The sequence below is a fragment of the Limanda limanda genome, chromosome 20 (assembly GCF_963576545.1).
Source record: "Limanda limanda chromosome 20, fLimLim1.1, whole genome shotgun sequence".
Classification (NCBI taxonomy): domain Eukaryota; kingdom Metazoa; phylum Chordata; class Actinopteri; order Pleuronectiformes; family Pleuronectidae; genus Limanda; species Limanda limanda.
Genome location: NC_083655.1, coordinates 1,863,112 through 1,876,981, shown reverse-complemented (window position 1 = coordinate 1,876,981; position 13,870 = coordinate 1,863,112). Strand labels below are relative to the sequence as shown.

The 13,870-nt window shown below is 43.0% G+C and overlaps 2 protein-coding genes across 3 annotated transcripts; one reads left to right on the top strand and one right to left on the bottom strand.

Moving 5' to 3' along the window:
• Positions 1–1,851: 1,851 nt before the first annotated feature.
• Positions 1,852–6,993, bottom strand: eif1axb (eukaryotic translation initiation factor 1A X-linked b). 2 transcript variants are annotated; one of them, XM_061093504.1, is made up of 8 exons: positions 6,858–6,993; positions 6,133–6,216; positions 4,682–4,785; positions 4,420–4,470; positions 3,761–3,842; positions 3,441–3,532; positions 3,121–3,148; positions 1,852–2,983 (listed from the first exon to the last, which is right to left on the bottom strand). In XM_061093504.1, exons 1-7 carry the CDS (start codon positions 6,871–6,873, stop codon positions 3,143–3,145), a joined length of 435 nt encoding a protein of 144 aa, XP_060949487.1. In that variant the 5' UTR covers positions 6,874–6,993; the 3' UTR covers positions 1,852–2,983; positions 3,121–3,142. The 2 variants fall into 2 exon arrangements, with proteins under 2 accessions (XP_060949487.1, XP_060949486.1); XM_061093503.1 differs by having other exon boundaries at positions 1,852–3,148.
• A 1,300-nt stretch (positions 6,994–8,293) lies between these two features.
• si:dkey-226l10.6 (zinc finger and BTB domain-containing protein 24) lies at positions 8,294–12,400 on the top strand. Its single transcript, XM_061094012.1, has 2 exons — positions 8,294–8,726; positions 11,009–12,400. Exons 1-2 carry the CDS (start codon positions 8,337–8,339, stop codon positions 12,098–12,100), a joined length of 1,482 nt encoding a protein of 493 aa, XP_060949995.1. The 5' UTR covers positions 8,294–8,336; the 3' UTR covers positions 12,101–12,400.
• The last annotated feature ends 1,470 nt before the right edge of the window (positions 12,401–13,870 follow it).

Here is a 13,870-nt window from a genome sequence, read left to right as displayed (position 1 = left end):
CTCTCTCATGTGTCTCTCTCTCCTCTCTCGTGTCTCTCTCTCCCTCCATCAATGTGTGTCTCTCTCCTCTCTCACGTGTCTCTCTCCCTCTCTCATGTGTCTCTCTCTCTCTCATGTGTCTCTCTCTCTCTCCTCTCTCATGTGTCCTCTCTCTCTCTCCCTACCTCATGTGTCTCTCTCTCTCTCCCTCATGTGTATCTATCTCCCTCTCTCATGTGTTCTCTCTCTCTCCCTACCTCATGTGTCTCTCTCTCTCTCCTCATGTGTATCTATCTCCCTCTCTCATGTGTCTCTCTCCTCTCTCGTGTCGCTGTCCACTACTCATGTGTCTGTAACTCTCTCTCCCTACCTCACATCTGTCTCTCCCTCCCTCATGGTGTCTCTCTCTCCCTCCCTGTCTCATCTGTCTCTCTCTCCCTCCCTCATGTGTGTCTCTCTCCCTCACTCAGTGTCTCTCTCCCTCTCTCATGTGTCTCTCTCCCTCTCTCTCTCATGTGTCTCTCTCTCTCCCTCTCTCATGTGTCTCTCTCTCTCTCCCTACCTCATGTGTCTCTCTCTCTCTCCCTCATGTGTATCTATCTCCCTCTCTCATGTGTCTCTCTCTCTCTCCCTACCTCATGTGTCTCTCTCTCTCTCCCTCATGTGTATCTATCTCCCTCTCTCATGTGTCTCTCTCTCTCTCGTGTCGCTGTCCCTACCTCATGTGTCTGTAACTCTCTCTCCCTACCTCACATCTGTCTCTCCCTCCCTCATGTGTCTCTCTCTCCCTCCCTGTCTCATCTGTCTCTCTCTCCCTCCCTCCCTCCCTCATGTGTCTGTCTCTCCCTCATGTCTCTCTCTCCCTCCCTCCCTCATGTGTCTGTCTCTCCATGTGTCCCTCACTCATATGTTTGACTCTCTGGCTCATGTGTCTGTCTCTCTCCCTCATGTTTCTCTTTCTCTCTCCCTCCCTCATGTGTCCCTCCCTCATATGTTTGACTCTGGCTCGTGTCAGAGCAAACGTTCGAGTCCCAGCGGCGTTGTTACGTCACAGCTGCAGTGAACAGAGGCTGAAGCTGTGATGTGGGTCAGAGCTGTTTTCAGTCTGCTCACACACAGGCAGGTCCACTGAGTCATGGCTGATGGCAGCTCTATTAATAGCTACAATACTTACTGTAATGGAAATAAACCAACGTAGGATCAATGAGGACACAGGGATTGTGTAGTTCACTGTGAGCAGACCTCAGGATCAAAGATTTAAACTATGGTAATTCCTTAAAAAAATAAATATTAAAATTCCATAACATCTGAGTTATGAAGAGGGTCTGATAAGCTTAATTCATCCTCATCAGCAGATCAATCAAATAATGTTGAGTAAGACATTTAAACGATTTGTCTTGGTCATTAAATTATGACTTCGTACTAGGAATGAACAGATAAAAGCTAATTAATGCAAAATGTACATTAAAAATAACAAATTAAACTAAGCTCTAGTTTCTTTTTTATAACTGATCTGATACTGGACTCTTATTTCAAAAAGACTTTTGTTGCATGAGAAACAAAAGTAAAAAATTCAACCTTTCAAATGTGATATTTGTGTTTGGAAAAGTCCTGAAAATTTGAATATTATGAGTCAGACTGAAGTCAGGAGAGGAACAGAACTACGGACACATCAGCCGGTCCGACTCTCACTCGAGGTTTTCATCTCTTCTGTTGATATGAAGTCAGACCTGTTGTTAGTAATAAACAACCTGAGGTCCTGGATGAAGGGACCCAGTCGAGTTCCCTCCAGAGCTGCAGCTCTTTCAGCTCCAGCTCGCCACCGACAGAGCGGCGTGCATCACGCAGCTAAAAAACACTTTTGCCAGCTCGGCCGAGTTAAGATCTTTATTGGAAACCAGCCTTCAAACATCATAGTACAATTATTTTTAATTCAGAGTTACAACAGCGACAGGCCCCATGTGGTCAAGAGCAGCGGTTCCCAAACCGAGGTGCTGGGCCCCCTCTGGGAACATGGGGAGGTTTCCAGAGGGGGAGAAGAAGAAGATATATAATATACTGTATATATAATCAATTTGCCAGAGGTTAAGAGACGAAGTAAGACAGACGCCACAGCGGTGAGGTTTTACTGGTGTATCTGTGGTGAGGAGTTTGGGAACCGCTGGTCTGAAGTGAGAGAGCTGCCGACGGCCGAGCTTCACTTTGTGTTGCAGCCGCAGAGCGAGCGGCGAAGAGGTCAGAACATGAGAGGAAAACAAAGAGGATAAAAGAGACAGAAACACGAACAAGGGAAACAGAAAAATACATTTGAGTCTTTTTACATTTGATTCTTTTCTTTGCCTTCATTCGGCCGAGGCTCAATTCAAAACAAGCAACTCGTTGAATGTGAATCGTTTGGGGAATATTAGGTCAACAAAATAAAAACCACGATATTAAACAGCCTTCAAACTGATTTGGACTTTATAAACGTGTCTAACAGGCGACTGCAGAAAGAAGAAAAACACGTAATAATTCTGTCTTTTTATTGACGAATCCAGAGATTCTGTACTTGTTGCTTAATTCCACATAATGTGAAATGAATATAAATACATTTTTAAAAGATGACGCATTTGGTGTGAGATATTTTGCAGTCATGGTATCGACAGGGAGCGAGTGTTTTGGCTACAAAAGGAAAAAAAAAAGAACTACTACTAAGAGAATGAGATTTTATGTTGACATGAGAAGCAAAAGGTACAAATCGAGCAATGCTCCAGGTATTCCCCCCCAACATCATGCTGGCGATCAGCCTGCTCGGATTCTACAGTCCAACGGAATGAATTACTGCGTCGTCACCATCAGGGAGCAGGTCGCCTGCTGCAGCGCCCTCCAGTGGCTACGGGTGATAACTGACGCAGCATCTCATCTTCATTCAAAACAACTACATCTAAGTACTGATGCCCCCCCTCTCTGTGAAATGCACTTAAAGTTCTTCAAACGACAAAGACGTCTGCTGATGGTAAACAACCTGGAGTAAATGGAAACATACTGTGTTAATAAACTGTGCTGGATTGGCAGAGGCTGATCTTAAGAAAAAATAATAATTATTGGTGCGGTGTTTCGGCTCAAAATATCCCAATGGGAGCATCTCTAGTAAAATCCCACCTTCCCCTCGAGCAGCAGGTCTTTAGATCTGGAAGGAAAAGAGCACAGACACAATTACTTTAAATTTAGTTCTGCATTTTTAATTTATTGGGATATAAAAAGAAATTACTGGATCATCATAGTTTGTGTTTATTTTGAAACACTAAAGCAGGTTCTGTGGCTTTTATGGTGTTTGAGTTGAGCTGTAACTACATATGATCATTGATTAAATAGTTTGTGATCATTTAAATATTAAGATAAGATATTTAAAGTGTTTTGCCCAAATGATTATTATAATATATTACTATTCTTTGTTATTTAATAAATGCAACAGGACTCACCTCATCAACCTCCTCATCATCATTTCCAATGTCGTCGAACAGAACCTCGTCATCGTCTCCTTGTCCGTACGGATCTGTCTCGTTGATTTTGGCTGTGAGAGAAAAGACGAGGATGAGAAAACAACCTGCAGGTTAGAGGACGACCTCTGCTGTTCGGAGTCAGTTACTGCATCTATTACTTCACAGCTCCTCAACCTGAAAGAGTTAAACTACGAGCTACACTGATCTGGACTGAAGACGTCCAGAGAGGACGTTTAAAATCCATCTCCGGTCCTGTTTCCCGGTGGTGATGGGATGGATCCAGGATGTGTTGGACTCACCGTGCTCCGGCAGCTCTCCGTAGGCCTTTAAACTACGAGCCTCTTCTGCAGTGTACTTCAGGATGACGTCAGCTTTAGTGTCCTGAAACACAAGTTGTGGTTAGAGACGGACGCCGAGGGAAACTTGTTTACAGATTCTACAAACAGAGAAGTTCTGAGGCAAACACCCAAAAATCTTTCAACTGGTTTGACCCATTAAACCATCGCATCATGTGAGTAGGAAACCACTATGGCAGGCTCTAAATGTATTAAAGATAGTTGTAAATACATTTCTGAGCTTTTAATACCTTATCATGCATTTAAATAAGGGAATCAGTTATTTTTGAAGACCTAAATTTGCCCTGATAAATCAACGAAAAGCTAAATAACATTAGAATATGGTTAAAAATACAAACGGGTACAAAACTGTGCAAATCACGAGACAAAGATAATTTAAACAAGTGTTTCAATGTGACATTTCAAAAGAAAACAGATTCAGCAGTGGGGCATGAACAGTAGTTTAAATGCCATGAAAAACTAAAATCTAGACCACGGTACAATCTACGAACAAACACTTTGATCTGTACAAACAGACGTTTAAGTCCTATAAACACAGGCTGTATTTGTAACGTTTGTGGGTCAGAGCAGCGTCTGTTCTGTGTCGTGTGCGACCAACGCACCTGATAATCTCTCAGTCCGACCAGGATGATGTCTGACGTGTTAATCCAAACCTGGAGAAGAACAAAGCAACGCAAAGATTACACCTTGTGCTGTACAACAACACACTGACCTTCGTGACCTCCACACACACAATTGAGTCCCTGCTGCCACATTAATGGCGGCTTACTGGCCATTGAGGCCACGCTGACTCAGCATTCTGTCAGGGGGTTTCCTGCGTGCTGCTGGGGGAAAGGTGCGTGGATTTGCTCGGGAGCTTCCTACCTTTTTCCGGAGTTTTCCTCTGATGTGGCAAAGCCGCTTGGTGCCATCGAAGCACATGGCCTCCAGGCGTCCGTTCCCCAACATCTTAATCACCTGAGCGTATTCTGAAAGACACCAGAGAGCAGAGATGAGTCAGTCAACACCAGGATCTCGTCCACTCGCTCCAACAAACACAAACAACATCGGGAGATTCTTGCAGATGTTTCAGATCTAACGACAGAGAAATAAAACATCATGTCCTACTCTTGAACACGCTGGGTGGTTAATCTAGGAATGAACGAGTCATCAATACAGATATAATAAGAAATTGAGTTTCCCATGAAGTTTGTAGTCATAACTGGAGCTACAGTTCCCTGAGTTCTGAGTAGGCAGGTTCTACTGTTACAGCCCGACAGAAACAAAGAGGAGGAGCCTCTGGGTTCAAAACCAGTGGAAACATCATTATTTTGGTCTTGGAATAGATTTTTTTTATTCACATGACATGAATGCTGCACAAAACAAGATTAAAACCAAGGCAACATATCAATAATGTTTGACGTCTTCTACGATCAGATCGTCTTGTTTTTGCAAGTACTCTGATTTTAAGACACTTTTTGATGAGGATAAGTTTAAATTCCATTGTAATAACAATGAAACAGCATCTCGTTTTTCTTCTTCTCTTTGTTATAAATTTGTCTCAGTGACGTCTCCGCACTGGGCTCATGTCCCCACTCACTGTGGTTTCCACTGGAGGTCAAACAATCTGAGCAGTTTCTGTTCCTTTATGGAGTGACCTGAAACCAACTCTCTATCCAGTGTAGCTTTTAAATCCAGATTTATAATTTCATTCACAAGTGCCTTAAACTGAACTACGGCCATACCACCATTGTTCTTTATTATTTGACTTATTTCACCTTTTTTAAATGTATTCCTTTAATCTCCTGACCAATTTTTTTAGCTCTTTTTTGAATCTCTTCTCTTTAAAAGGTTAGAGAATGATAGAACAAGGAAACAGCTTGTTAGGTGCGACTAACTGTCACAAACCCAAAGATACTTGGTTCACACTCAATCCAACATGTTCCCATTTGAGAAGATGAACAAAAGAAGGTTTTTGTGTTCTCGTGCTCACATTTAAATTTCAGACACGGGTCATGGTTCGTTTCTCTAAAAGTTTAAAAACATAACGACTCATGGGAAACTAATTAAAATGTGTTTTAACGATGTAATAGACTGAATATTAAATCACAGGGATGGTTGGACCTGTTGTTCTTGAGATCCCTTCAGACTAAAGGTGTTTTGAAACCATCTCCTGGTCCTTATAGATAAAAGCTGATTAACCTCATCTGGAGCCCAGTGACTTCCAGATGTTCTACAGTGACCCGAACCCAGAGGAGGGACTGTCGTGGGTTTCAGACTAAAGACCGGAAGTGTCGGATCTGTGTAGTCACAGCAGACTCTGGACCGGAACTCACCCTGTCCGTCCTCCTTGAACACCAGCTCCCTCTTCTCAGACTCATTCTCGTTCTTTCCACGTCGCCGATTCTTTCCTCCTTTTCCTGTAAACACACACACAAGGGTTTGAGCTCAGGAAGCACATTCATGGTCCAGTTCTACTCTGTGGATCACAAGTCATTAGATAGAGCAGCGGATCTACTCGCTATAGATCTAGAGCCGCCACACGGTTAGCATCACCTGTTTGAATGAGGTTAGCACATTAGTCAACGTAGCCTTGCTAATGGCTGTCGCGTAAAAGAGACGTCACATCACATGGACACTGACATAAAGACCCAGCGGCCTCGATCTAACCCGGTCACCTGGTCACCGCTGTTATCTCGGGTTAACTTAGGACAAATAGAAATGTCCCGGGCCGGACCGGGGTGGGGTTTAACCAGCAGCTAGCTAGCTAGTAGCGTGCTAGCTGTGGGAGCTAACCTGACTCACGAACTACAGAGTTCATCAGGAAGTGGGTTAACTCTAACCCGGCTACTAACCCAGCCGGACTAACCACATGCTGGCTCGGTTTAGCCCGGACAGACCCGGGTTAGACCGCCGGGAACGACTCCAGCTGCGGAGCTAACTAGCTTTAGCCGCTCGGTGTCACGTTTTCACTGCGTGTGTCCGCCGCGGGATCCACACAATCACCTTTGCGGACACACACACGCACACACACACGGACACACACACACACGGATCTCACCTTTATTCTTGGGCATGTTCTCTGACGCGGTTCACGTAAATCCTACAGAACTGGAACGAGAGAACGTGTTAAACAGACAGAGAGAAGCTGGGCTCGGCTAGCTAGCGCTAATTCACACGGACCGCTCTGCGCATGCGCTCAGACACCTTCAAAAGGCCGCTGCTTTATTGAAACGGGAGTTTTTTAACAGTGACAAACCAGATATTTAATGAAAACTTGAATATCTTGTGTTTGACCACCACAAATCTTTTGATCAACTATTACTTTCTTACTATATAAACAAAAGTATATTTTGTATTTCTACATCACTTTTAGACACAATGACTCAAACAGGATGTATTCACTGAACACCTGACATTCTTTTCACACAGCTGATGCATATAAGTCTTATTTTACAATCCATTACTACTGAAACAGACAAATATGTACAATACTAAATAGCTGTTAGCTAGCTAGCTTATTTTCTGGCTAGATCAACGAAATAAAACTCAAAATACAACAGTATATACGTAATGTACTGAATGATGTGCATTTGAAAATATGCCTCGATTTTCTTTATCCAGAGTGTGAGTCTGTCTGGTCACGATCGTTTCAGACTCACTGATGCAGATGGTCGTAAAGAAGTTGTATGAAGATCAGATAAATTAGGCAGCGCTTGCTGGTCTGCATTCTGGTGCTGAAATCTCTGATGCTGAGTCGACAGTGTTCTACCGGCTCAAGCTGGAGTTGTGGGTGAATCTTAGAATCCAGCTCTCCTTCAGGAAGAAGGCTACTATGATGAATCACATCAAAGGAGCGTTCTCCTGATCAAAGGAGCGTTCTCTTGATCAAAGGAGCCTTCTCCTGATCAAAGGAGCCTTCTCCTAAATGAAGACTATGAACAATATAGCAAAGAAACACCCAGCCATGCATGCTATAACACATGAAATGAATGCGGGTTATGTTTTACCCATATTGTGCACTAGAAGGTGCTTGTATGCTTTTGTATCAAAGGGTCAACGTGAACTCAGTGTGGACAATGGACGTCTTTATTTACAACGCATCTCGACTGGTGCCTCAGTGGCTTTTGGTTACGTTTAATTTGACAGACACATCCTGTGGACAAATAGCCACTACAGTAATTATTATTATTATCGGTATTATTATTCGACTAGACGTGTATTAATGTATAATCAATAAAGGAAAGACACTGAATGGGTAAAAAGAACTGAAAATGGGATAATACAGGTAGATTAGAATTATGTATTTTTTTTATACAGATAGACGGTTGAGATTGAGATTATATTGTTTTTATATATAGTTTATTCTATATATTAAAAACTTAAAAGCTCATTCACAGTATTTAGTCCCGGTAATTTGAACACTCTCCTCCCCGCCGCCAGAGGGCGCTCTGTACCGGAAGTCCGGCCGCTTCTCTTCCGGGGTGAAGAGTTGAAAGCGACGCATAGTTGTTGTCAACAGCACTTAACTGCACAGAAGATGAGTAAAAACGATTTTTGCCGGTGTTGTAAAAAGAATTTACGGATAAAAGGAGAACTTTGCAACACGATCAGCATCTTTGATACAAGCAGTAAAGGCGGATGCACGTACGAACAACTTCGTCGTTTAGGATTAAAACTCCTCAACACACCAAACAAATCCTTTCGCATCTGTCGGTCCTGTAAGAACTTGGTAACACGGTTGGAACGCGACCTTCCGGTGTTTAGACAGTGGACGGTGGCCGAAGGAGACCAGGCTGAAGACGCGTGTTCACCCGAGGAAAGAGCCCGGGGGGGGGCGAGTCCCTCCGAGAAGAAGATCCATAGATATGACAAGATCTGCCCGGATCCGTCAACTCCAACCGGAAACACGCGAAGAAGCGTTACAGAGGTGAGCTGGTTGTTGATACATTTCTACTTCTTATGATATGACTATGACAATAACCTCGAGTGCCAAGTTTCCATGTGAGAACAGTGAGTTGTGTTTATTGTCCCATGTGATAAACACACGTGTATTGATCCCACAATCACCATTCAGAATCAGAATTATTGCCAAGTAGGTTTACACCTGGAGTCTACTCTGGTTATTGGTGCATACAATGAACATAGAAACATAAAAACACAATAAATACACCACCCATAAAAAAAACAATATATATTTACTCACTATTTACTTCTTATTTACTAAATTTTTCTAATATTTATACAAAGTAACATTTTTTTAGACATACACATATCTATATACAAATATATAAAATATATAAAAAGTGAAGTAAAAAAACAGTGAACAGTAGGGTTGCAAAGGAGCTGAAAGTTTCCTGAAACTTTCCAGCGGAAGTTAAGCTCGGGAATTTTGAAAAAAAATAAGAAAACTAAACGCTGAGCAATAAAAACCTCATTCAAAACTCTCTTTTAAAGATGCATGTGTAACAGACATGAAACACACACAACTCAGGACTTGATATTTGTTGCTTTATTCTCCTGCAGACCTGCAGATATGGAGTGAATGTCACTGTAAGTTAGCAGCTCCACACAACAGTCCTCTGTGAGGAAAAGTTTAACTGAGGGAACAGAAGAACTGACAGGAAGTAACACACTCGGGGAGCACAAAAAGTGGTACACAGTGACATCACTTCCGCAGGAAGGGTTAACAAAATAAAATAACATAATAAAATTGACACAACTACAAATTATAAACAAAAATAAATACAGTGCATTCTTATCTCTGTTACACATGGAACGTTGAGTTTCAACCCTCCACTGGTCATTCTTCCATCACATGCACAGATAACTCCCAGCATGCTTCACTCTACAGCAGGGCTACTGAGGCCTGCTGTAGTGTGCAGGACTAGTCAGGTAAGTTTCCATGATATTACTGGGAAAATATATTAGCATGCTGATTGAGGATTGTTCATCTGTTCATCTAGACTATTTCCATTCATTTATCCATCAATTGTAAAATATTTTCACAGACGATTCCAATTGTTTGTCTAACTATTTATATCTCTGGCATTGCATTAGTGTTTTTTTACAATCTTTTCTCTCATCTTATTCTACAGAACAATGCCACGTGCACTCTCTCATGTGTGGAGACATTTCACCTCATCCAATGTAGAAGGAAAGGCTGTGTACATTTGCAAATACTGTGCAAAGACCTATGTTAAGAATGACACAACGATGCAGAAGCATATAGTCAAGTGCCCAAAGTTTCCTCAGGGCTCAAATCAGCCTATGACACAACAAAATGTTTATATTTATGTCTGTATATGACAAGGTAAATACAGTTAGTATAAATTACCCACAACATTTCCAGTTTATTCCCGTTAATTCCCATGGAAAGTTTCCAACTTTGAATATTCCCGGAATTTTTGCAACCCTAGTGAACAGTGTAAATTTGCAATATGCATTTCAGTGTAATAGTATTCCACTGACCTGCTCTGCTATTGCATCTGTGGTCATCACCATATTTAACAGTCTGTATATTCCTATGTGTTGTCAATGCACATTTTACTTAATAGGCTATACCTATTCCCGACGTCAAATGTTGTGGGCGGGGCTAAGTTCGTCTGGCGTCCAGGCTCGTTGAGTTGATGTCTGACTCGTAGATTGTTTATATATCATACGAGGTTATATGTGATATATGAGGTTATATATCTGAGTGTTTACATCTTGACCTGTGATTTGAAATGCTCTGCTTAATTTCACCTGCTCTGACTCAAACTTCATATCTAAAATATGAATTATTCTTCTTCACAGGAAGCGTTAAACTGCTTCTCATGGAAACAACAGTTTCCTAAATGTTTAATTTAATTTTTAAGCATTATTTTATGTTTTTCTACACGATGTTCTAATAGCAGAGTTTAAAAACTGAACTGGACACGAGCTGTGGAGAACAGGACCGTTATTTTCTACTAATATAACACATCCTTACTGCACATAAGTCATTATTAAGAAAACAAGAAGTAATATTCAAAGTTTATGAGCTTTTATTGCTGCAGACGTTTTTCTTCTCAATGTAAAAACAACCGAGATGATAACTGGTAAATTTAATGACACAGAAAGAAGAGTTATGGTTTCTCCTCCTCTTCCTCTCGTCTGACCTCACGAGGATGGAGAACAGAAGGTGTCACATGTGCAGCTGGTTAAAGATTAATTTTTGATTTCTCGTGTCAGATGTCTTCGGAGCGCCCGCTGGTAGGAGGCGGAGCTGCAGGGAATGCCACGCCCTCTTCTGTCGTGGCCGGCGGGATGGACCAGATCAACGTGGTGAGAATAGACGACACCCACATCGCAGAGGAGCCGTCTGACCTCGGGGCAAAGGTTAAAGGTGAAGCAGCGGACTACTACGAGGTGGAGTACTCCATACCTGAGGAAGAGGAGGAGGAGGAAGAGGAGGAGGCGGAGGAGGACAGCGTCTACGTCATTGAATATTCAAATCCAGAGGAGGAGAGGGACAGCTACCAGTTCACCATGTCTGTGGACAGATCGCTCTCGGCTCAGCGCCCGGTCAAACATCCCGTGGTCAAAGGAAACGCCACCGCTGACTCAGCGATGACGTCCAGAACTCAGTGGTCATCCAGGCCGAGACAGAGGGTGAATCAGAAGAGGAAGAGGAGAGCAGAAGAGGAGGAGGAAGAGGAGGGAGCCGTGAGCAATAAGAGCGCGTTGGAGCTCAGAGAGGACGCCAGCGACGTGGGGGGGGCGGGGAGAAAACAGCTGGTGTGCACGCTGTGCCCGCCGCCCAAGAGACTCTTCAAGACGGCGTCCGGTCTGGCCATTCATCTAAGAGAAACGCATCGGGTGGAGAGGAAGAAGAAGTTCTCCTGCACCTCCTGCAAGCGGGCGGTTCACAGTCGGACGGAGCTGGACGCTCACACGCGGCGCCACGCCAAACAGGGCGCCGTCTACACCTGCAGCCTCTGCCCGGAGGCGACAGACACTGAACCCGGAGCAGAGACGCCGGGGTTCAAAGGGACGAGGTCGGGCCTGAAGAGACACCTGGAGGAGGAGCATCCGGGCGCCATCCCACGCTGCAACATCTGTGACCGACGCTTCAAGACCATCCTGTCGTACCTCGACGACCAGTTCAGGCACGTGGGGGTGTCGCCCTTCCACTGCGCCCAGTGTCAGATCTACGAGATGACGGAGAGGGGTCTGAGCGCCCACATCAGTAACCACCACAAGAAGCAGCAGCAGCCCCCCCGGCCGACCCTGGAGGACGTCACCAACACAGATAACTCCGTAACAGACGACTCGGACTTCTGACGCTGCAGATTCCACGTTCACTTCCATCAGAGTTTCCACCAGAGCAGTGACTTCCTGTTTGTCAGAGGGACACGCCCACTCCATTGTGACATTTCCAGACATTTTCCTGCTGTTTTCTCACACAAGACTTGTTTTATGAGTTCAAACATTATTTTTTGCAGTCACTGGTTTTAAAAACACTAATATCCTCAGGAAACGTAGTAAAAAGTACGAGAATAAAAGCTTTTCCTTTAAAACTCTTCAGACGATTTGACGAATGAAGATTAAAGTCGAAGGAGCTAAAATCAGCAGGTTGTTTCGTTTCAGTGTTTGAATTAAATCAGTTTTTACAATCATTCTGAACACTTTCGCCTTTTTATTTTATTTCTTATATGAAGTTTTCTCATGTTTGCAGCAGCATGTGATGTAACTAAAGGGAAAACCACCTTGTGTTTGTTTCTCCACTGGGACTCTGACCTGAAACCCGGAATCACAGCTCGTGTTTTACTGGTTTGTTTTATGATTGTTTCACACGTATGTTTTTTTTTAGAGTCAAGGAATCAGTTTCATCATCAACCAGCTGGTTTCCGTGTCACGTGTCTGACCTTCAATACACTGACGGGTCCAATCCCTTCAATCTACCACAGGTGGAATCTGGTTCAGAAGAACGATTACAGCAAACAGGAAGAACCGGTCACATCAAAGAGTCAGTTCAGGTTTTTAGGGCCCGAGCACAGACATCAAAGGTGTCTGGTGAGACCCTATTGAAATTGTAAGGATTATTATTATTATTATTCAGGCAAATGAATTGGCTTTTTGAGGGCTTTACCATGCTCAACTTCTTACCAAAATTTGCAGAAAGTTAAAAAGTGTTAGAAAGTGGTGAAAATTTACGTATTCTGAAGGAATTTTCAATGGGCGTCGCAAAATGGCTCAACAGTGCCCCACGAGACCCCCGGAAGGTGTTCACATTGACCGGTCTTCACAAAAATCGATACACACGTGTATCATGACCAGACAAACAAAAAAGTCTTTAGTTGCAATTGGAAAAACACAACAGGAAGCCTGCTATTTTGCATTTAGAGGCTATTTTGGCCATTATTCCACATTTTTATTTGATACACTTGTTCCAGGGTTTTCATTCTAATTAATTTGCCTATAAAATATAGTTGTACATACTTGTATTAATGTAAGCTGAAGAGCTGAAGATAGAAACAAACTGGTTTATTTGAACCTCCAGATGTGTTTCTCTCAAAGCTCCAGTAAACTGAAGTGATCAATAAGAGTCAGTTTGCGTCATCTGCTGATTATTCTTTTATTGTTTTTAATAGAAAGTCCAACTCTCGCTGCAGGTACAAAAACAGAGAGCTGGCTGAGCAGCAGGCCGAGCAGAAAACAAGAAGAAGAAAAGAGAGAAAGCTGTTCCCGTTTACAGAAGAAAAAAATCATTCCTTTTACATTCCTTTATCCCAGATCTGCTCATCCACCGACGAGGCAAAGACCAACATTTATATATTTCATATGATGTAGAAAATCAAATCAGACGTTTAAATCCCTTGATGTCGACTCGAGCAGCGGAAGAGTCCGATTCTGATCAGTCACCTGAACTTGAGTTTGTATTTTTGAAGTGCTCGTTGTCTTCAGTCGCTCGTGGAGTTTCCTTCACACGACGACCTGATCAGCTGCAGGTCGCTTAAAGGACCAGTTCACCCAAACTACTGATGAAACATCAACAGCTTGATGTGAACGTTTCAAATCTTCATCTTTAGTCCAGGCAAAGTAACCCATTTT